Source organism: Miniopterus schreibersii (assembly GCF_964146895.1).
Source record: "Miniopterus schreibersii genome assembly, chromosome: 5".
Lineage (NCBI taxonomy): Eukaryota > Metazoa > Chordata > Mammalia > Chiroptera > Miniopteridae > Miniopterus > Miniopterus schreibersii.
In genome coordinates, this window is record NC_138106.1 from 5,817,452 (window position 1) to 5,841,407 (window position 23,956).

General features: G+C 48.5%; 1 protein-coding gene across 1 annotated transcript in view; it reads left to right on the forward strand.

Annotated features, from left to right (window-relative positions):
* Positions 1 to 23,956, forward strand: part of DSCAM (DS cell adhesion molecule) — a gene marked incomplete at its 5' end in the record, with an annotated part of 333,650 nt that overhangs the window by 235,099 nt on the left and 74,595 nt on the right. Inside the window, 4 exons of the mRNA XM_081138830.1 lie at positions 479 to 646; positions 8,374 to 8,444; positions 19,354 to 19,594; positions 21,054 to 21,200. Of these exons, the coding sequence (XP_080994956.1) occupies positions 479 to 646; positions 8,374 to 8,444; positions 19,354 to 19,594; positions 21,054 to 21,200 (627 nt within the window). The remainder of the gene's footprint in view (positions 1 to 478; positions 647 to 8,373; positions 8,445 to 19,353; positions 19,595 to 21,053; positions 21,201 to 23,956) is intronic.

Consider the following 23,956-nt stretch of genomic DNA (forward strand, 5'->3'; position numbering starts at 1 on the left):
TATTTTGTGTTTGCCACTCTTTAGTTGGAGAAGACGGGATCTTCTTGGCTGAAGGTTTTGCTGGGTCTTAAATTTCTTTCCTTTTTGGTGGAGGGGTGTCCGAACCCTAATTCCTTTTGTTACCTTGTACAATGAGAGCGCAGGCATGGCTGTTTTCTGTTCTACTATATGAACTCCCTTCATGTCACTTTCCTCCATGATCGCCAGTAGATCTGGCATGTGCCTCAGAGGGCCCTGAGCACGGGTGCCCGCAGCCCTTGTCCCTCTCAGTGTAGACAATGAGTGTGTGCCATCATCCCCCTCTGATGACCCTCCCGCCAGAGCACTGGGAGCAATGCATTGAGAATTTCACTTTGAGTTGTAACTTTTCTTTCTTTTTTATTTATTTTGTTTTAAATTCCTACTTGTAAACTTTCAAAGGCAGAGGGAAAAAACTCACATCTCTATCTCTTCTTTTTTGAAAAACAAAACCCAAAAGACTCCTGGGATTCTGCTCAGAGAACCAAAGATGTTTCCCCTCAGCTGAACTCGGCCACCATCATTGATATCCACCCTTCCTCCACCTACAGCATCCGCATGTACGCCAAGAACCGGATTGGCAAGAGTGAGCCCAGCAACGAGCTGTCCATCACCGCGGATGAGGCAGGTGGGTGTGCCATGTCGGAGGCCCAGGAGCCTGGAGCTGGCTCTGGGGCCCAGATGGTTAATGTAGGATCAGGCCTTAGATGAGAGCTCTCCAGAGCTCCACACCCCACCAAAGCACAATGCTCTACCTCCTGCTTGGAAGCCACTGCCCTTCAAATAGGGCTCAGCTCAAGGTTCTCTTACCCAAGACTTAAAAGAAAGACACATGGCACTAACCATCTAGTGAGAGTTAAAGAACCTTGTGTTTTTACAATTACTTTGATTGGATGCATGGAATCTAGGTGGATAAAAGAACTGTGAGTGTATGTCTTGTGCAAGACCCTGGGCTCTCCAGGTGAGGGCAGAAGACTTACCCAGGAAATGGCAAGAATATGCTCTATGTGGGCAGTTGGGGAGGTGGTAGAACAGATTATTTCATTGACTTGGAATGTCAGTATTTCTATTTAAACTTTATTGCTCTTTTTCCTATTACAAAGTATTTCATACTCGGTATTAAAAACTTAGAAGATAGACAAAAGTGCTTTGAAGAATGCGAAACAGGTTCCATCATCCCACCACCTAGAGCTATCTGTGAACATGTTGCTATCGCCTGCTAAATCAGTTTTGTAACCCGTTTCATCACCCACACATGTATGCATGCACACTTACCCCCACACACACACTCAGATGCAGGCACACACAGCTGTGCACACAGCCTTCAACACCGTGGTCCACTCATGGCTACCAGGGGGTGAAATTAACTGATTTGTAGAGGACTGAGCACTTAGGCAGTGACCACAGATGCTGACTGACAACCCCCCTCCTAGAAGGAGAGGAGGAAACAAGGTGCCCTTGGGCTTTCCTGGGGAAGGAAAGGTAAGGAAGCAAAGCCTGGCTTATCTCTTAGGGGAGCAAGAGTGTCTGGTCCCCAAAGCAGGCTTTTCTTTTCCTGCCAACAATCAGAGCTAATCAGCCACTACCTAGTGCTGCGGTGGAGTTGAAGCTTAGTCTCAGATCCCCAGTTCTCTACCACCAAGGTTAAGGCGATCATTCCCACATGATCAAGTGTCCAGCATGAGGTTTGGCTCCTCTTTCAGGATTGTTCTTGACTTCCTTCCCACCACCTCCCTCTCTCTTCCCCTCATCAATGGCATCACAAAAAGACATCACTCTTACATATCTCCTAAGTACTTTTTGACAATTTGTAAAGTAACTTCACCATTTATTTAACCAATTTCATCGTGTTAGGCACATCAGTTGTGTCCAGTTTTTCATTATTATAAGCACGACTGTGATGAACGTCCTTGTGGTATAACTTCTGCCATTTTCAATATTATTGTCTTAGGTTAAATAGCAAGAAGTAGGATTTCTAGATCCAAACAAATGCGAAAGTTAACTCTTGATATGTGGAGTCAGTATGGTCCTCAGGAAATAGGTTAAAATATGCAATTCTTCCTGAATAGCGATGAGCACTCATTTCGCAGCCCTGGAACATAACAGTTGCTGAAAGCTGTTCTTAAGGGAGGGAGGTGGGGCAGCTTTATGCGCAGTGTCTGAGGACGAGCCCTCTCTGATACTCGGACACTCTGCGTGATTTCTCATCTGCAAAATGGATATCATGATGCCTTTCTCCTTACCACAGACATGTTGGATATGTGAGAAAAATTCCAAGCTTTGAAAATACTTTCCATTTCTCAGAAGTAAAGGGAAATGAGTGTGTGCATGTTCATGCAAAAATGGGATCTTATTTAAATATTTGTATCTGAAAAACCCACTAATTTCCTGGAACTTCATTATGCTGGATGTTTAGGGGCAATAAGCTGCCCCCAAAATGTCACCTGATGCAGTGCTCGACCCTCTTTCCTCGACAACCTTCTCAAGGTAACTAGATTTTTCTGGTGGTGCCGTTTGGGTTGCTTTCTGCCCGCCATTGTGAATGCTGGTGTTGCTGCTTTTTATTTCGTTTCCTCGGCGACCCGGCTGCAGCTGGCAGTTGCCATGGCAGCGTTTCTCTGCAGAGCAGGAGGCCAGGTGATCAGCCCTCTGGTCAGCGGTCTGCAGGCAGCTCCCCGGGATCCCTGTGGACAGGCCGACGCAGGAACCCCGTCTTGCTCCCGGAGCTGGCCCTGTGATTGCACCGGGCTGCTGGCGGCCCCACCCAGCCTCACCCATTGACTGGTCAGAGGAGCGGAGGGAGAGCATGTGGAGAGGAACAGCCTTGAGCAAAGCGAAGCCCCACACAGAGTCTGTCTTGGTCTTGGTGCCCAGGTTTGCGGGACTGAAACGAAAAGCAGTTTCCCTCGTGTCACTCACGCAGAATGGAAGGCAACTCCCCTGCTACCTGATCCAAGACGCCCTCACGAGAATTCCCCAGAGGCCACTGGTTACTCCTGCCTCATATGGGCAGGGACGCCCAAAGGTGTGGCCATCTCGAGGTGACCATTCCCCACCCAAACGGCCCCCTTCCCTAGGAAATCTAAAAGAAAACATGATCATCTTTCAAGCAGTGAAAATGGTTGGGTAGAAGCTTCTGGAAACCCACTCATCTTTATGGTAATATGGTGCCCAAGTCTGGAGCACCTGAGGACACCCCTCACTCCCCACCTGGCTGGAAGAGTGTGTGAGGAGCTTAGGTCTGCATCTCCCCCATCCTCCTGTTCGAACTGCACTGGATTCCCTGGCCCATCAGTGACAGCTGGCCTTTCCTGCCCCCCTCTGCATGTGTGCTCTGTCCCCTGTCCAGAAGACCCTTCGAGTCAGTGTCTGCCTGCCTGTACTCTTCCTTGAAAAGCCAGGTCAAGGATGTCCCCCAGTGTGACACTTTCTCCAGTCTCCCTGGATGGCCTGGGTGCCCCCCAGCCCCTGCTCTGAGTGGGAATCTTTCTGACAGTGGCCTCGGAGCCATATAGTCATTTCTCCATGGCTATGTGCTAGTCACGTTTCTACCCCACGCGTGTGTCTGGCACAAGGGAGATTGCTCGGTATATGGGTGGAATCTTCATATATACGCCTCGCAGAGTTGTCCTGGAATAGGAGTAACAGTGAGCAGAGAGAGAGAGAGAGAGAGAGAGAGAGAGAGAGAGAGAGAGAGAGAGAGTGAGTGTGTGTGTGTGTGTGTGTGTGTGTGTGTGTGTGTGTGTGTGTGTGTGTGATTGTTGAGAAACAATATATGGGGGATCAAACCCGCACTGAAGCTTTGCAGGATCCCATAGAGAAAGAAAAGTAGAGGAAGGCAAAGCGTAAGGCTGGAAGGTGGGGGGGCACCTGTCGGAGCTCCAGCGGGGGCCACGGGAAGCATCCGAGCCTGATGCCGGGCTGCCTCCCGTCCTGAGGGACGGAGCGGGTCCCCGGTTGTACCTGCAGCACCCACAGCGGGCAGGCCTGTGGGAGGGTGTGAGTTGCGTCCTCCGGTTGTTGTACAGGTCTTTACAGTTAGGTGTCAGTTTTTAAAATCTGGAAATTTCAAGTCAAAACCTAAATTTTTAATTTCTCTTTTGGCAAGAATCAGCTGCAGCTAAGAATATAGTGGTTACCCCTTCGGCCGGCCCTATGTCCGAATTGACCATCATCTCCATCCTGCATTCATTCAAGGTGTCAACAACTAGAGCTCATGGGCCAAAGTCCACTTACAATTCTTGAGCTAAGAACAGTTTTTACATTTTGAAAAGAAGAGGACAGCGAGGCGTATGAGACAGAGACCGCGTGCGGCTCACAGAGCCTAAATGTGCACCGTCTGTCCCCATACAGAAAAGGTGTGCAGACCCCTGGTCTCAGTCTTGCCATGTGGCATCTGGGTCGTGGATTCCTGCCGCACCATCAGCCACTGCACAGCTCAGCGCAGACAGAGCACGGCCGTCTCCGCAGCGCCCCGAGCCAGCCCTGGAAAACAGCGCTGTGCGGCCCGCAGCGCCCCGGGGGCTTTCGTGGGAGAGCACCGAATGCGTGATCATACGCGCTCATGCACTTACCTCGGGCCCAGCCGAGAAGCAGAGACCACGTGTCTAGCTCACTCTTCCTGACTCCCCTCAGCAGCCCTTAGCCCCCCGAAGAGAAGCTGAAGATAAAGTGGGGACTCTGCCGAGAGTTAATGAGAGCAGCTCCTAATGGACCAGAAGGGCACGGACTTGCCACGTTTCTCTGGCACTGATCAGCATGTCACATCCACAGCTGACCCTCGCCCCAGACCAACTTCCCCATTAGCCGCTGTGCCCTGGTCATGTGTCACAGTGCCTGTGACAAGAGTTCAGGGTGGCTGATCCCTTCACCATTTTCATTATGCATCAGCCCTTAGAACGTGCAAGTTCAATTAGGCGGGAGCTCTTGAAAAACCACTGAATTTTCACAGATGCGGCAGAAGATGGCAGGTCAGGATTATGGGAGGGTCACCGCATGGAGTTGTTGGGTTTGCATTGGATCCAGTGTTAAGTTAATGGTCTTTGTATCGTTTCCCATCACGTTTCAGAGCAGCAGCCCTGGTCCAGAAGAAGAGTTTCCTGTGTGCTGAGAGGGTGGGGATAGATGGCGGTGCTTAAGGAGTAAGATGTTTACAATAAACACATGAATATGGGTGCACATTGGCGCAGTGTGACATCCACTCTGCCCTTCAAGGAGAGAGCTGGATGCACAAACTGCCCACGGAGAACCGGGAGCACCCTAACCTGAGCCTTCAGCAATCTGCTCCCATCGTCTTTTCCCCCAGTTTCCACTGGAAATTAAAAAAATCACTGACCTCCTCGATGTTTCTCACTCATGCTGGGGATACTCCGCCAGCTCTCCTGGAATGTTCTGGAATATTCTGGGTTGTTCTGCAATGTTCTCCCGTCTCCTTCCATACCTCCTTCAAGTCTTTGCTCAAACAACATCCTTTCAATGAATCCTACCCTGACCCTCTTCCTCATTTAAAGTTCAACGCACAGTCCACTGCCACACTGGGTCCCCTCCCTCCGTTAATGCTCCGCTTTTTTAAAATAGCATCTATTACCATCGGACACACCGTACAATGAATTGGTTTATTTTGTTTATGATCTATTTCCTCCTCCCACAGGGGCAGGAAGAGTTCCTTGTTTTGTTCGCAGCTATATCCCACTTAGAACAATGTTTGGCATGTAATAGGTGCTAAATGAATAATAGTTTAAATAATTTAGCTACTTATTTGACAAATAACTATTTAAATGAAGTTATCCTTTCTCTCTCTAGGTGTCAACTCTTCCTGGTTTTTTTATTTTTACTGAGCACAGTCTTGGTCTTCTTTACCAAGCAAAGAGCATTCCTCTCGTCCACAGTATTCTATCAGAGAGGACCACGTGGTTGTGGGATCCTGCTTCGTCCCTCTGTCCACCTTTTATCCACAATTGTACCCCAGTCTGTGCTTTCAGACCTGGCACATAGCAGAACCTTAGTAGATTCCCCAGTAAGGGTGGTTCAGCCAGTGGAATGATTGATTTATGGCCAAGATTCTGGGCGATGCCAGGAGATTCATACCCAGAGGAGAGAATATTTTGAGGCCAGGGAGCAGTGCTGAGGCTGAGGCTTGGTGTCGCTGGTTGGAAGTGAGAGAAAGGACAGTCCATTGAGAGGCACAAGGAAGGAAGCGGGAAGCTGAGGAGCCGGCTCCGGACGGGGGTGCAGAGCCAGCCTGGGTGACCGAAGAGGAAATGGGAACAGACCTGTGGGTCTGGCAGTTAGCAAGGGTCTGTCATCACTGCCGTTCCAGCCAAACAGAATTAGCGAAAGTTGGCTTGTCTGATAAAAACACCGGGAATGTAAACATTGTCTTTGCCTATTGCTGTTTTACTGATTGAACAGTTGGGCTTCTGGAGAAATGCGGAGATTATTTATTCTGGAAAATCGCATTCATTGTTAAGTCTTACCTCTAGTCTCCTCCTCCCACAGGGAGAAGCTCAATATTCTGTTTTGCTTTGTTTGAAGTAAGAAGAAACTATGCTTTCTACACATATATTACAGTTTTTCCTTCAAGAACATGTATGTGAATCCTTAAATGTCAAAACAGTTTTCAGATTTAGTTAAATAAATGGATACCTAATGGCTGATCTTCAGCACTTTCAGCGTTAGAAATTCAATCTGCCTGACATTGTAATTTTACAGAAATTGTTTGTTTGCAATGAGATAAGGACCCATGAAAAAATCACAGCTCAAGAGCCGTAAGGAAAGGCTAAAATTCTGAAAGCAGATTAATTTTTTTAATAATTTAAAGTTTTCTTATAATATTTTAGAAATTTAGAGTAGAAAATTCAGTGCTGGGAAAAAAATCTCTTCCTAATTAGGTTGGCCACAGCTCCAACGTATGTCTATAGGTTGTCATCATAACATTATGATATAAATTTTATTGTCCCATTATATAGAGAAGGGGACTGAGGCACAGAGAAGTTAAAAAAAAAAACAAAAAACACACAGCTACTAAGTGGTGGAGTCGGAATTTGAACTCAGGGAGAAAAGGGAAACACCCATCAACTTAGCAACCACAGGTGGTCTCTGACTTATGGTGGTTTGACTTAGGATGTTTTTATACCTTACGATGGTGTGAAAGCGATGCGCGTTCAGTAGAAGCTGGGCCTCCACGTGTGCATTTTGACCCTTTTCCGAGCCAGCCACGTGCTGTCCAAGACTCGGGTGGAGCTGGGCAGGTGAGGAGCCGCGGCTCCCAGTGAGCGCGCGATCACGGGGTGAGCAACCGTAGGCTACAGGGTGGCGTTAAATGCATTTTCAACTTCCAATGGGTGCACTGGGGCATAACCCCCTGATAAGTCGAAGAGCATCTGTATACCATCGTGTTGTTGCTCAAAACTTCCTCCCCTGAAGAAAGGAAAACATTTCCCTTGACCTTGGCTCTCCCCAGTCTGACCTTTATCTCTACCCTTCCTTTCACTTTCAAATGCTTCAAAATAAGTTTACATTCACTATTTCTGCTTTCTTAGCTGCCATATGTGCCTCACCCTTCTGCAAAGGGCACCCATGTCCACAGAAATGGCCTTCACGCAGCTGTGATGGCAAAATTGTCAGTCCAGCAACACGTTTTCATTCAAAGGGGTCTCTCCCTGCTGACTCCTGGGCCACCGTTTGTTTCTGCTTCCTGGTTAGATCCCGAGCCCTGGGGGACAGGAATGCTCTCCATCCCCTAGTTCCACACGATGCACGCAGCATGCGGTACATTTCCAGTACATGTTAACCAACCGTAACTGGATGGAACTGGGATCTAGACAACCGTTAGGAATAGACTGGAGTGAGTTGCACACTTTCTTTCGCTTTCTGGCTCTGCTTCTGCCATCTGTGGTCATGGTCCCTGGTTAACAAGAAGTTTTCATTGGAAAGTATGAAGAACTAAAGCGATCAAAGAGACTCGGGCAGAAGGGTCCTGATTTTTTTTCATCTCGTTAGCTCTGACCCCAAAGCCCTGTTGCTAACTAGACTTCCAAAGGAAAGAGGCAGAGTTTTATAAAAGTAATTTCTTGTTTTACCCGTTAACTTGCACATACCTGAGGTTTATGAATCAAGTTGTCAAAGATACGGAGAGAAAGAGGGCAAGGCCAGGCCTCGAGACTCATGTTTCCCGGAGCGAGAGAGCCTGGGGTAAACTTAGTGCATAGGGACTTTGCCGGGTCGATCTGCCCACCGTGGCTGAGCACGTGTGTCTGCACTGAGGTGGCCTGTCTTGGGGCCCGCGTCCTGCTGTGTAGGTGTCAGTCCGTGTGGAACTCGTTGCTAACTGGCCTGTGGGTTTTGGTCTTTCAGCTCCTGACGGCCCACCCCAGGAAGTCCACCTGGAGCCCATATCGTCTCAGAGCATCAGGGTCACCTGGAAGGTAAACCAAGCAAACTTTTGCTTTCCTGGCACGGTTCCCATGAGGGTGAGCACTTCTCTCGTGTTCAGTGTTACGATGCCGAGACACTGACATTTAGTTCTGCAAAATTAGGTGAAGAGCCCTCTTCTTAAAATCCAGTATTTGCATCCACATTTCCAATACTTTTACAGCAAATTCTACATCCACAGAGAGTGAAGATGTTGTGTCTTATTTTTATTATTTGAATCCTGATGGAGTCCTAAGTGTGGTCTCCAGACAAACAGTGAAAAGGCTTCCTGTCTGCATCACTGATTTCCCCCAGGGGAGCCGGTTTCTAATTGCTTTCCCTACGTGGCAAATCACGGGTGGTAGTGAGTCCACTGAGCTGGCAGGAAGGAGAGAAGTCCTCCCTGTGCCACCTGCTAGCTGTGTCCTGGAGCACGCCCCCATTTCCTCCCCAGTGGCTGCACCATCGAGCCCACCACACCCCAGGCAGTGGTCCCCCAAGTGCAGTCCACAGGTGCAGACTGGCTGGCTGGCCAGCAGGGGGCGTGTCAGCCGTCGCTGGGAGAGGAGGAAAGCTTGAGCCACTGCAGACAGCTGCAGCAGTCAGGTGCTGCTTAGTCCGGCTGACGGTTTCATAGCAAAACTCCCAATAAAGAAAGTAGTGCATTCATATTCTGGTGCCAGCTCGTCACAAACCAGCACGCTATCAGCACTGCCCCAGGGACCTTACCTGGTGCCACTTACCTGGTAGGTAAACTGCCTTGGGAACTAGTCATCCGTAATGTGCTCTTGGAGACGCCCACCCTGGGCCAAACCCCACTTTATCTGGGGTGCTGTTGTTGGGTCAAAACTTACGTGCAATTGCACTTACGAATCCAATTCCCGATTTCTCTCAGCCCGTGTGTTCTCCTTGCCTCTCTCCTCCCCCTTTTTTCTGTGTTCTTACTCAGAGAAGAGGGAGACCCACTGAGGTCTTTCAGGCACACACCTCTTGTAACCATTAAAAACCAAAACTGTCCTTGGGTTTTTCCTTGGAGCATCCGCTCTTTCACTAAGTGACCGCCGTCTGTATAAAATGGAATTTTCATTGTAGGGGTGGGTACCCCCTTTGGTGTTACACGAGTCCCTGCAGAAGCCCCTTTGTGTCAGTGAGTTGAGATGCCAGCGGGCAGTGGCCCATGATGGTTCAGCTGCTCAGACAGTGCCGCCGAGGTGGGGGAAGGGGTGTCATTCATCTTTGTGAGCACATCCGCCAGCTGTGAGCATCACACACGTGTCATTAAAGGCACTCAGCAAGCCCTAACCCCGCACACGTCCCGGCCACTCTACAAACGGAACGCTGACTCACTCTGGCTGAATGAAAGGCTGCGAAGGTTCACCCCTCGCCCTCCTCATTCCCTTGCATGTTTGCCCCTGAAAAAGACTAGCGATTGCTATGGCCCCTGGAGCTTTTTGGGTCCAGCTGGAGAGAGGTGTCTGTCCACAGAGCCCTCATAACTAAACATGGAAACTCTCCAGGCTCTAAAAGCCTTCACATCCTCTCTGCCTCCATAAAACACAGCAGCAAAGTCAGTAAATTGCAGTTAGATTTCTTTTTAATGTCAGAAGGATGAGCATGGCGTGGGCTATTCAAAGGAAGCCTCGCTCCCGTGAACCGACTGTGGATGCTGTTCGCGGAGTGGCCGGGCTGTTGCCCAGCCTGCCCGCACGCACAGGGACACCTGGCTGATGTGGCCACGCGGTAGGTAAGGGCTGCCCGTTCGTTGGCCTGATTATGTAAGGAAAGCGTGTCACTGACTCGAATTGTGTGCTCTCACCCATCTAGAGTGTACGTAAAGTTGGATGTGACATGGTGCGTAAAGTATCCTTTGCTTTATGTGAAAAGTTGCGGATTTCCATTCTGTCTAAGGAGGCGGCAGGAAAGAAGAAGGAAGGAAAGGAGAAATCGCGTTAGCCCAGGGAGGGAGCCCACCTCAGGCAGCGGGGGGGGAAATAGCGGGAAGTATGTAAGACGCCTGAGGGGGACACTCATTCCTTCAGCGGCATCTGAATCCTGGGGCAACTGATTGGAAGTAAGAGAGGGGGTTTGGGTGCAGAAATAGCCACTTGAGATGCTAAACCTCTTAACGGCCAGGTCCAGCGTGACTCTCCAAAGTGGAATTAGTCGTTTGACCCTCTGCGTTACCCGTTACTCCTGGTGATGGCTCGGTGCCGTTCCCATCACGTGGTCTCTGCAATCCATTTGGTTGCATCTCTCTGCTGTTCCGTGTGCTCCGTAGAGGCAGGGAGTAGCTCATTCATCTTTGTCCCCAGGGGCTCGCACATTTGCATGAATGAGTGAATGAGTGAGTGGATGGGTTCCTGTGAGTCAGGAATGGCAGGCCCATAGTCAAGTGTTCCCCATCGCACTAGCCCTGAAGCATCTTTCAGAAACTGCCATGGAGAAGGCACCTAGCTGTCAGGGTCTCCAAACGCCAGGCTGTGATGGGGCGCGGGTCTAATTCACGATACAGTGAGATGCCCTCGATCGTACCATGGGGGACACCCAGATATGTGACCCACGTGGGCTCAGTATGCCAGACAGACCACTTTACATATGGATTTCTACTATAACTTACTGAAAAGTAAATAACAGCAATGATCCAATGCATTTGTGCTAAATTCTAGATGAAACAGCCATCGGCGCATTCCTTTGACTGTAGGCCCAGGGAAGGTGTCGGAGCATCGGCACCACATTTAATTGCCTATTTTACTATGTGAGAAGGTGGCTCAGAAAGGGCTCTTTACTTTTACATAGTTTGAGTTACATAAAAATGCTAAGCACCTTAAATGCTACTGCACCTTAACTGAAATTCAAGAGGTAAGTGGTTCTAAATAAAATAAAAATAAAGTGAAAGATAATAAAGATTCACTTTCTTGCTCTCACTCCACACCTTTTGAAAAGGGAAGGACCTCCATAAATAAATACAATTTACTGCATGCTTTTGCTGGGATTATTCAAAATCAGAAAGAATAAAGTTACACAGTATTGATAACAATATATTTGATTAAGTACCTCAAATTTGTAAAACTAAAGAATTTTGTTCAAAAAATTCTGATTTTAGTGAAAATTCTGATTTTAGTCTATCTTCTAGGTGTAAAAATCCCCACAGAGCAGGTCTCTCTTGACAGTCGGTGCCTGTCGCCTTCTCCCCGTCGGTCTCAGGATCAACTCGTCCAGTTTGATGAAAATTAAGGACAGTTTGCCTGGGCTCATAAAATAAAACCTTCCGTTTTGGGAATATTGAATTATTATAGATATCTCAAAACATCTCTCCAGAGAGAAATTAGGCAGAGGCTTTTTTTCCTGTTGATGAAAATGTTTTGTTTTGAATGGGGAATTTTTTTTAGAGCCACAGGCTGTCCCACAAGAATGAAGTTTTCAGTTGCTTCAATACTGTGGTGCTGAGAACAATTGTGAGGCTGATGACTCAGGATAAAAATCTTGACAACAGTTTTACCACTTTCTGGAGCCTCAGCATCATAGCCTCTGGCTGAGATTTTATTTAGTAGCAAGGTTATAGACGAGACACGTGATTTACATCAAATAGGAATATCGAGTGTTTAGGAACGTAATTAAGTATCAGCAATCTGAAGACTACTTTTAACTAGAACACCATCTCTCCACAATCCCCAATAATTCCACTAATTGAGGCATCATTACAATCTATTATGTGCTTCAGAGATGAGCTCTTACAGTGGGAAAAGGGCTGAGTCTGCCATTTAAAACCAGTGACCTCCATCATGACGATTTAATAAGCTGTAGGCTCCACTTGACTCCTGCATTCAAGTCCCTCTACCTCCAAGAAGCGGCAGGTGTTAGAAAAGGGGCACCTGCCAGCGCCGGGACGTCCTGGGATTCCTGGGAAAGCGTCTTCCTGAGTGTCTGCTCTCTGCCAAGCTCTTTACCTATCTCTTGCATCATTGTGTCATTAGGTCTGAGCCCTGGGTGTCCCCAGTTTTGTGCCGAGGAGGGTCCTGAAGCTGGAAGGACTGGCCTGAGATCTAAGGGTGTGAGAGTGAGGACCCCCATCCAGGCTGTCCCTCTCTGCCTGTGGGCTTCTAAGCAACTGGTCATCGGTGTGTGCAGGGTCAAGATGGGGGTCATGCAGAGTTAGAGTCAACAAGAATCAGTTTCTTTTCCTGTTCCTTCCAACTGCATGTTATAAATTTTCCCCGGCCCCATTAAAGTTAGAGAAAACAGACAAAATGTACGTTTTTACCTCCTATCATTTTCTTTCCAAATTATAAATTTAACCTTAGAGTAACTTAAATAAGTCAACACTGTTTATTTCTACATCAGTTGAATTAATTGTTTAAATTTTTGACTCTCATGTTAATCCTTAGACTATGAAAAATTACAAGTGTATGAACTAATAGGTTGGTTCTAGGGTTGGATTTGTAACATTTTTATTAAGAAGCCTGACAGCCAACATGCCTTACAAGTATTTAAGGAATTGTCAGCCCTTCTTAACAAGTCTGACCCATTTGCCCTATAACAACAGAATATAGAAAAACAAAATTTCAGGATCTTTTGGTCACCCATAGAGAGTAGAACATTCTCTCTTGACTTCTTGCCGATGACTAGACTGTAAGCTCTGTGAGGGGAGAGGGAATGTTTTGTTTGTTCACTATATCCCCAGAAACACAGTTAATTTTGTAAAGTAAATACACGTGTTCACTTTTATGTTAAATTATTTCTATCAAGAAGGGTAGCTTTTCCTTTGGAAACCTCTGGACTACTTAGAAAGCCTTACCTGTCTCTATTTGCATCTTACTTTTTGTGCATATATAAAATATACAGAGATCTTTACTAAAGCCACCCATTGCTATTGGCATCATTTGGAATGTATTCTGCACATCTCTCCATCTGTCCATTGAATTAGCCCTCTTGGTTTAGCCATGCGATTGGCCTTGTCCAAGGACCCCCATTACCTGTCCCAGAGCAGAGCCAACAGCCTGCCTGCGCAAGGGCCCTGGCTGGCCTCCCAGCCTCAGCAGGCATTTCTCCTGGTTCCCTGCCTCTGAGTGCAGTGAGAGGACGCTGCCCACCTTTGCAAAAGCAGATCAGCTGCCAAGAGTGTGGGATCCAGGTCTGATACCCGGACATGCTGGGAAGAGACGTTGGCAGGGACTCAGCGTAGGAAACATGTCTCCATTCAGTCCCAGTAGAGAAGCTGTACCTCTCCGGCTAATTGACCCTGACAGGACATAAATTGAACTTGGACTAAAGACTAGGACCAAGGCCATCTGCATTCATCTGTTGGCAATCCTTTCAGATGGTTTCTCCTGAAAGGTTTACGTTGAGCCTGGGCAAACCTGGCAGTGTGTAAGACCTCGTAGGGCAGGCACTTCCATCATTCTTAGAACCGTTAGGTTAAAAATAGCTTATAAACTATCAGGGTTGCAATGGGTTAGGAAGCAAGGATGGCATTACTTTCCTTTACCCAGGGAACATATTACCAGAAATGAAATAAGAGTAATGGATAGGAGCCATGAGGCTACAATTAAAGGAGCACTCTGGACTTGTACTGATGACTGGCAGTAGGTCTTTCCTGATTTAGTACGTCGGTATCACCTAACCAAGCCTGGTCTGCGTATGTGCCCCGAGTTCCTTTGCTAGGTCACTGGCTGATACCACACACTGGATAAGCCTTTATGACTGGTGAGAAATGTTGTATGTAGCTACTAGACAGTGTGACATGCAAAGGACAACCAAATTCACAAAAAGGAGGGACCCAGCAAGAGTAACTATCAACAAATGTGTTGTTTGGTTGGTTGAATGAATGAATGAGTGAATGAGTGAATGAATGAAATGGGTGCCACCCTACAGTTTGGAAATTGAATAAATGGACTCCTGTTTTGCAGGACATTTTAAGAACCTGTTTCTAACATTCTACGTCTGTGTCCCAAGCCCACACACACCATTGGCTGCCACCTCCTCCTCCTCACCTGCCAAATCTGACTATAATTTGGTGACTATCGGCTACAAGTCAAAGTTCTTGGCCTCTCGAGATGGTGCGTGCTTCAAACCTCGGTCATCATTATTTCTCAAACCTGAATTAAATATCTCCATTGTTCTGAGCACGTCTCTCTGTCAGATCATGTGTCCACTCTTTATTTCATAACCCGTCACCCCCTCATTCTTTCCTAGCCCTCGATGGTCAACAATGTTGGGGAAAAGGGCCATGTGGCCATACACACCTGTATAATTCCTAGGATGCGAACGCTGTATTTAGTGTAATGCAATCCTGAGATAGAAGTGAAAACACGCTTTGAGGCAGTGATGTGGGATTTCTCCGCTTTCTGACATCACTCCCTTAAAAGCCATGGTCCCTTCACCCAGAGAGGCTGTGCTGTGCATCAGGCTGCTCTGTCCAGCAAGCCCCCTGTGCAGCAGGGTCCCTTTGCTGCTGTGTGGCTGCAGAACTGTAAAGGGTTCCAGGCCTATTTGCATTCACTCCCTTCTGTTCCACAGAGACCAGGAAATTGGGTTACCGGTGACCTGAAAAATCGGGGAATGCAGAGTCACTGCTTTTTAACTAAATTGTCCATTCCAAGTGAGGCCCATTCTAACCCTTTTAATGGCTCCCGAATGACAGCAGAGGTTCCCAGACTCAGCATGCACCAGGATCCCCTGGAGGGCTTGTTAAAACACAGGTCACCAGCCCCCTGCCCCAGCACGTTTCCGATTCCGAAGGTCAGGGTGGGACCCCAGTGTTTTCCTGAGCTTCCTCTACTCTCCTGCCACCCCTGCCCCACCAAGCACCGCAGTTCCTCCCTGCCAGTCACCCTGAGCTTTCTTCTCCACTCCTAGGTCACATCTGGTTCCTGGGGACAGTGGTGGATGCTGATTGCTTTTGCTGCCCTGTCCTCAGCAATGACTGGTCTTCCTTCAGGCTCAGGCGACGTGCCCCTGTTTGGAAGAGTCGCCTCTCCTGTATTGTATACAAACCTTCAGCTCTGCAAGCCCATGTCCTCCTTTAATCAGGGAGTCACCGCAGGTCTCCCCTATACAGGGTGCCTTTTGCGGAACAGGCACTGGGCCTGCTGGGTGCGTGGAGGAGCCGGGAAGGCAGCGGCTGGAGATGTACACACGGATGCCAAGGCAGCCCTCTCCCTGTCATCAAAGGGAAGTGGGACAGGTTGCATTTTATGTGAATTTGGAGGAATGTGAAGGAATTGTCAATTCATTTGTCAACAGAGTTACACTGCATGCAGGAGCACTGCGGGCTCCTGCAGTGGAGCCTTCAGCTCTGAGCGCGGGGCACTGGCCCGCAGCCTGCGGGAGGGGAGGGGAGGGCTCAGGAAGGGCCTGGCTGGTGGTTCCGGAGAAGCGATGCCTGTTCTAACCCTCACACCCTCGATGGTGCCCTGCGTGCTGGCACACCCCGCCTCTACCAGCTCTGGTATCGGCCAAGAGCCTGCCAGGGCAGCTTCAGCTCGGGCTGGTTGGGATGGACGCAGGCAACCCAGGTGCTGCTGTTGTCATGGAGATCAGGAGAGGAAGGGACCTTTCTCCGAGGGGGCAGGGCTGGGAGGGATTTGGAAGCTGGAGAAAGGACATCCGAAAGGATGAAAGGCCGCTGCAGAGAGAGGACAGGAGGGGAAAAAAGCCAGGCTGGAAGAGGGGAGAGAGGGCCACTTACGGCAGGTACTGAGACAAAGAGAAAAGGCGGGATTGTTAGCTGGACCCAAAGGTAAATGAAAGGAGAGGACAGTTCAACATGGAAAGACAATGAATCCTCCGTGAGAAACAGTGTGGGGGTTAGGCCTGCTCGTGGAATCGGAGTCCATTCGAAGGGCCCTGAGAGAGGGCAACCACGGGTCCCTGGGTATCCCGGCGGCGGCCCTCCCCGAGTATCCCGGCCACCGGGAAAGCTCCTGCATGGGAGGGGGCTCAGGCTGCTGACCTCTGGGCTGCAGAGTGAAGGGCTTCGGTGGTTGTTGTTGTTTTCATTAATTTACCTTCCAAAGCCTGCCTTCCATGTGTATTAAACACCTTGCTGACCGACTGTTTCGAGCCAGAACTCGCCCGTGCGCCCGGCTACTTTCCACACTGAATACGTGTGGCCCGTCAGCAGGTGCTTAAAGTTACTCAAGTGCATGTAAGTGCAGACCCGGGTTAATGCGTGTATACTCGTGACCGCCCAGCAAGGTGTTAATAAGAGGTGAGATTTGCTGTGAATCTGCAGGTCTGTCTTAAATGGTCTTTATTGAAAACACGTTACCCACCAGCTGGCCGAACACGTGAACAAACTCTCTGGAATCCTTGTTTTTAAAAAGCAAGAAGAAAAAAAAAGATGCTACGATCCAAACAAGGTAGCTCAGAAAAATCTAGAAAGCAAAGAAACCACCCTTATGTCATTCTAGAACGAGCAGGATTAAAATTTAGTTCTAATGCAAATGTAAAGATTTATTTATTAACAAAATATTGAAACTGAACAGAACAAAACCACCTGTGCTAGTTAGAATGTTTTTCTTACCCGTGGGCGGTGGGGAGGAGATTTCTCCACCTACCTGTGCAAACAGATCACAGGTGTGATCAATCGCCCCAACCCCCCCAAACCCAAGGGGCTAAATGTCAGCAGGCAAGTCCCTCTATCTGCAGAGGGTTTTATGAAACTGGTTGCTATGTGCAAACGTTTCTTTGTGGGCATTTTCCTCCACTCCCCGTGCTTTTTCCTTGGCCTGACTCCATGGCCCCCGAACTGGGATCCTGACTTGGTGTCTCAGGGAGGCTCAAATCTTCACAGGGAGCTAGTTGAAAAATTTGAATGCTTAATGGGTGAAGCCTCATTTTTAAAAAATATAGCCTTTATATTGGTGTCACTGCATTTAATATTTAAAAACTATGTGAAATTGAAGTATCTTTGTTTTAAATTTGACTTTTAGATTACTTTTGCAGGAAAATTAATTGTATTCATTAAATGATACAAATGCAATTCAGTGGTTTAGGTAAAATAAGTTCCAGGCAATCAAATACTCAAAATCTAAAGTCTTTATATCCGATCTCAAAGCCAAGTCAAGAGTCATAGTTGACCATGTGAAACAGGACTGCACAGACATTTGCTTATAACAACAAAGGTGTGAGCGCTCATGTCGGGTCTAACTGTGCCAGCCTGACTGGAACAGCCGAGATTCACAGAGCAGCTTCATTGATATCCTAGCGCCGTGTTAACGCACAAAATCAGAGCGGCTGAGAAAAGCAGTGGGAAGCCAAGAGAACTGTAAATGAGGAAACTTACTTTAAAGAAAAAGGTGATTTTACTGCTCTTGTGTAGCTCACACTCACACCTAAAGACAGCCAGAGGCATCTCATCCCACTGGGAGGTGGCATATTAGGCAAATCCGTAAATACCTGCTGAGTTCATTAATGCTGCTATCTACTCAGAACCTCCTTCTGCCGCCTTGTCACTACGACTCCCTCCGTCACATTTGGCTGGTGGTCAAGGCCTAACCCCACCAGGCAGCTCCCCCGGCTGCCCGCCGACTGCTGGGCCCTCCGCAGCTTCATTCTAGCCCCGCCTTTCTGCAGGCTCCCCTCCCCTCCCACGGCCTCCCTTCCCCTCCCCTGAGAGCGCCGGCCACCCTTCCATGCCCACGTGGGGTCTGCCTCTGACTGCTGCTGCTTCTGACCACTCTCATGTCACCACTCCTGGAAGCCTACTGGTCCTCACCGTCCAGTGCCACACACTTGGACACTTCAGATTTCTCTATAGTCCCCTAAGTGTTTATTTCCTCTCTCCACCTGGACTGCTAAGCATTTTCAGGGCAGAGAGAGCATTTCAGAGCCCGAGAGATCTAAATCCATGGTTTGTACTGAAATACACACTCTCACACATGCACTCACACACACACACACACGCATACACATGCATTTACTCACACACACACTCGCATGCATGCTCACTCACACATAAGCACACACAGACATAAATACACCCATCTGTTGATGGCCTGGAGGTCTACAAAACCTTGTTACTTTACAACATCACTTTGGTGGTGTTATCACATATTTGAAAAGAGTCTGGTTTCTCTAAAGAGGCCAACTTGTCGTCCAAAATTGCTCTGTCTCTGACTGTGCGGACCCGTTATCATTAGAGAAAAGCTAACTCTAGCCTCTCCCTGCCCCGTTTAAATCACCATAAATGATTCCAAAGTGACGTAGGCCTTAAGGAAAGACTTCTGCCTTCCTGCCAGCAGTGGACTCCCTTCCACATCCAGCTTTCAACCCAGAAACACCTTTATTCTGGAGTATTCTATTAGAGTCTGAGCCCCAAGAGGGCCGGGACCACTTTTTTAAATCAATTCTGGCCAGTGTGGCTCAGTTGGTTGAGCATAGACAACCGCTCGATGTTTCTTACATCAATGTTTCTCTCTCCCTCTCCCTTCCTCTCTCTCTCAAATCAATAAAAAGATATTTTTTAAACAATTCTGTTCCCCAGTGTCTGGGAACCGCCTGGCTGAGTGACCAGCTCAGTGGATTTTGCGGGGTGACCCTGTGATTGATGGCTGGTGTCCGCTGAGGCACCAAAGACACAAGGCATCTTTCAGCACTGGCCAGTTAGAGAAGTCGGCCCTGGCGGCATGCGGGAGGGACAGAGCGCAGGCTCTGGTGCCAGATGCCCCTCTGTCCCACGCTTGTGTGACCTCCTGTGTCACGGGGTTGGGGTGAGGGCTGCCGCACTAATCCGGGAAGAGGAAGAGCCTTGGCCAAGAGCAGGCCCTCTCTGCGTGCGGGGCTTCCACTAGCGCGGTTCCCATGACTCCGCCTGTGACTGGTATCCCCGTGGTTATCCCACTTTGTTTCCCTAACCGACGGGTGGGTTCTGGGTCCCTCCTGTCCAGAATTCTTTAGTGTATTCTTTTCTTTCCCATTTAGGCTCCCAAGAAACATTTGCAAAATGGGATTATCCGAGGCTACCAAATAGGTTACCGCGAGTACAGCACTGGGGGCAACTTCCAATTCAACATCATCAGTATCGACACCACTGGGGACAGTGAGATTTACACCCTGGACAACCTGAATAAGTTCACCCAGTACGGCCTGGTGGTGCAGGCGTGCAACCGGGCCGGGACCGGGCCGTCTTCTCAGGAAATCATCACCACCACCCTCGAGGATGGTAGGTTCCCTGGGCCGCGCCTCCAGCTCTCCTTCCTCAAGGGCTCGTTCTGGTCGGGCGCTGGGCCCCCACAGCCTGGGCCGGCGCTGGCCTGTGGGAGGTGCCCTGGTGGGGAAGCTTGTCCTTATTAACTCGGGGACATCTTGATCGCAAAGCTAAGTCCATGTCCTTTCCAGCATCTTTCTCATTCATTTCAAAACAAGAAATCGGTTTTCCCCTAGTGAAACTATGCTCTCCCTCTGACTGCGGAAATCTGACCAGAATGCAGAAATCCTGTTTCTACGAATTTCTCCCAAATCAATGTTAAGGAGGACTTTTTTTTTTCTCTTTTATGATTGCTTTCTACTTTCAAGCGGGAGCACCTGAGACCAGAGAACACGGAATGGGTGAACTTCCTGGAGCAAATCTCACGGTGCCAGAGCGCCCCCTCGTGCCCATAAGATTTAATTTATGCTTTTAACAGACTATAGTGAAGAGAACCTGAAAGCTCCATTTATGACAGAGAGGATCCTGGTGCTCAGGGGCACAGTGTTTTAGGTGCTGAGATAAGATATGGGGTTCACTGCAGCAATAAGTAGGCATTAAGGCAGCAAGCTTGCATTGCAATTCTTTCGTGCAGTTACCCACTTGCTCATAGGTTTGAGGAGGCACATAATGACTTCCATCAAGGATTTCTGACAATTTTTACAGAAAGGGAAGTCTTAGATAACTAGAACCTTGAAGACTGGGGTTTTCTTTCCGCCTTGTAACCTTTGCCTCAGTGATTAAATACGTCCTTTGGTTTACGCTTTGTTGCTCATTTTTCATTGGTGCGTGTGGTTCAGTCAGTATTTGTCCCCTCTCCTATGAACAGCATTTAAGGTTTGCATAAACTCCATATGAAAAACTCCAAATATTTTCCTAATGCGTAGTTTAGTCCATTTTCTCTCTTTCATCTGACAGAATGTTATAGTACTAAAAGGAGGGCTGGGGCTGGGGGAGTAAATAAGCTATGATTACACGCCTGCTTTTTAACACTTTCCAATGGCGAGGCTTCCGATTTACATGCCAGATATTTCTAAATAGAGGGGACATGTTGTGCAGAGTAAATGCAGCTGAGAGCAGTAACTTACAGGAGTGCTGACCAAGTAAGCCAGACAAGCAGTGGTCTTCACTCGTTTGGCAAGATCAAGGGTTTTTACCCCTTAAGCCGGGGACGACCTCTTTAAAAGTGAAGTAGTTAATCTGGAAAGTGTCTGTGGAAGTCTATTAGGACATATGCATAAACTCACAATATTTCCCTGAGTTACTGTAATATTTGTATAGGGGGAATGATACTCAATTTTCCTTAATTTTGGGAATTGAGTACAATTTTTTCTTTTGCTTCCACATGAAATACTAGATGAATGTTGCTTACTCGGGATTGCTCTGCTAATAAGACCACCCACTGTGATTACAGATTCTAATTATTTGATTTCAGTGCCCAGTTACCCCCCTGAAAATGTCCAAGCCATAGCAACATCACCAGAAAGCATATCAATATCCTGGTCCACACTTTCCAAGGAAGCCTTGAATGGAATTCTCCAGGGGTTCCGAGTCATTTACTGGGCCAACCTCATGGACGGAGGTAAGAGGATTAAAGGAGGGCTTCGAGTTTGCCCCGAAGGATAGCGATGGAATTTGCAGACCCCGGTCCTAAAATGGGTTCAGGACCTGGGGGGCATTTCTTTATCAGTGAACCGTTTCCTCTTTTCTCCACGTCACCCTGTTCTTGTCTCTCATCCAGCATTTCGACAGGTGGATACAGCTGGTTAAGGCCTCACACCCCTCCAAATGGCAGTTGGATGTAAAGGAGCAGGTGTGCTTGGGAAATCTAGGCATAGGTGTGTTTTCCTAATTGTAAGTCCCGTGTCAGGCCTCTGCAGGCAGCACCGAAACCTTGGTCTGTATCTAGAAAGTTCTATGTGATGTGTATCCTAAAAGGTTGGCCTCTTTCCTTCCAATAGCGCTCAGCAGGAAAACTTGCCACGTTCCCATAGTTGAACTCTGAGGAGGTTCAGAGGGACCCAGGACACCTCAAGGGGAATATTATGACTCCGGGTGGGGAGCCATTAGAGCCAAACCTCCATGTTGTCTCCTTCTCTCCCTGTTTCATTGTCTCTTCCCCCTCCTCATCTTCTTGTTTCTTTGTGTTTGTTTTTGTCTTTCAAGTTGTAGTACAAAAAGCCTCCTGTTTGGGAAAGTACCTGCTCAGGTGGCGGTGAGATTGGGGCCAGAAGTTCCTTGGGTCAAGTGCATGTCAATGCTGGTCTTTGCTTTCAGATGGTGGGTGTCGCCGAGCCAGGCTGGCCCCCCGTCTGTGGGCATGATAGGTGCCCACCTGCACCGTGGCGCTAACAGGACAGGCCTCCCAAGGTCAGCTCGCTGCTTGTGACCTGAGACTTGGGGGCCACACCCTGTCCCCCCCCTGCTGTCCATTCCCAGCCCCTCCTGCCCGTCTGCCCTAGGTCCTGCCTTCTCTCTGGCCTGGGGTGTCTTTCAGCACCTCTGAGCAGGTGTGGCCTCCTGCCACACACTCACCTGAGTTTGAGCAAACACAGCCCGGGCCCCCAGCTATATCCCACTCCAGCTCAGGACCCCTGGCCCCCTCTGCTGGCTGCAGGGACCCTGTTCTTGATGCCAGGAGAGAAGAGAAAAGGCACATTAGCAAAGTCGTTATCATCTGCGCAGTCACTAGCAGTATCCAAACCTTAGCTAGTTATGTCTGTAGCCAGACTCGCTTCTCTGGGCAGAGGACCAGACTTGGTTCCTCTCCATGTCCGGTGTAGCACCTCGCCGAGCACCAGGCACTGGGAATCTCCTCTCCATTTCTTTACAGAGTCACCAGCAGCAGACGGGTTAGCTGAGCATCTACTTCGTGCTGGGCTCACGCTCCTCACTGATGCTGCAGCATCTGCCCAGGGGATGCTCCGACTAGTGAGCGAGGGAGGGTCCCCAGAATGTAGAACCACAGCCCTATAGTGCACAGCCAGCCCCAGGGGGCAGATTCCCTGTGAGGTGGAGATGCCCAGGCCCCTTTTAAAGAGAAAAGCGGACAGACAAAACACAGAGGCCCCCAGAGGCCAAATGATTTCATCAAGTTCTCATAACTAGCTCCTGGCAGATCCCCATGTCACCCTTCCATCCCCTTAGATGCATTTTCCCTGAGTGTGTGTGTGAGCATGTGCATATGTCATACGTGTGTGTGCATATCTGCAGGCATGGATGTGTGTGTTGTGTGTGCATGTGTGTGTTCATGTGTGTACATGTAATCTTTGGCACAACGTAGAAGTTTCTAAATCTGGGAAGATCTTATGAGATCTATACTTCTTTTCATTAAAATTTGGGTTTTTTATCCTAATCCAGTTGACCTATATTAAATGTACTCAGGAAGATGAACACTATAAATGAGTAATATAACGGAAAGAGACCTGATGGTCACCCAGGACGGACCCTACCTTCAGAGGAGAGCATTTTTAACCCTTTGGGTCTCAATTCATGTAATGGTTGAGTTAACACGTGTACCTAGAGCAGCGCTGGCACCTAAGTGAGCACACACAGCACATCAGTTTTCTTTACTAAGGCAAGAAAGAGCAGGAGAAATGAATGGGCAGCCTTACCGCTTTCTGAATGTGTGCAAAGTTGGCCTTCGTTACAGCCAGCCACCAAGGAGGAGCCCCTCTGGGCCGCCACCTGCCACCCCGTTCTCTTAGTAACCAGGTGCACAGGGATGTAGGCAGCCCAAACCTCCCACGGATGGCCACTTGCCCTAGGGGTGAGCCACTCCTCAGGCCTCTCTCTCCTGCCCTGGCCCCTCTGTAGGTGGCTCATTTCAAAACCTGAACACCCGTGGAGGTATTAACACATCATTGTGGGTTTTCTCAAATTGCCATGTATCATATGCCTAAGAGCAGAGAGCATAGCACCATCCCACTTTTGAATATTATTAGCTGATCCCACTCCAGAAAATGAAGTGTTTTTAGCTGACGCCCAGCTTCTGACACCTCAGCGTGTCACCTCAGCAAGGATGCTGAGGGTTCGCTCCAGGTGAACGGAGTTGGCTTGGCCACTTCATCTCAGCTCAGATATTAGAGGAGAGCTTAGGTGCTTAAAGATACACATATGTTAATTCAGAGTGGTTTTAAAAACAAAAACAAAAAACAACTTGCAGAAGCTTTTTTTTTTTGGAGATGATGCTGTTTCCCATCTTGACTGTCGTGATGGTGCCATAGTGTATGCATATGTCCGAACTCATTACAATTTACACATTAGCTCTGGCCAATGTGCTCAGTGGTTAGAGCATCCACCTGCGCACCAGAGGGTTGTGGGTTCATCCCCAGCCAA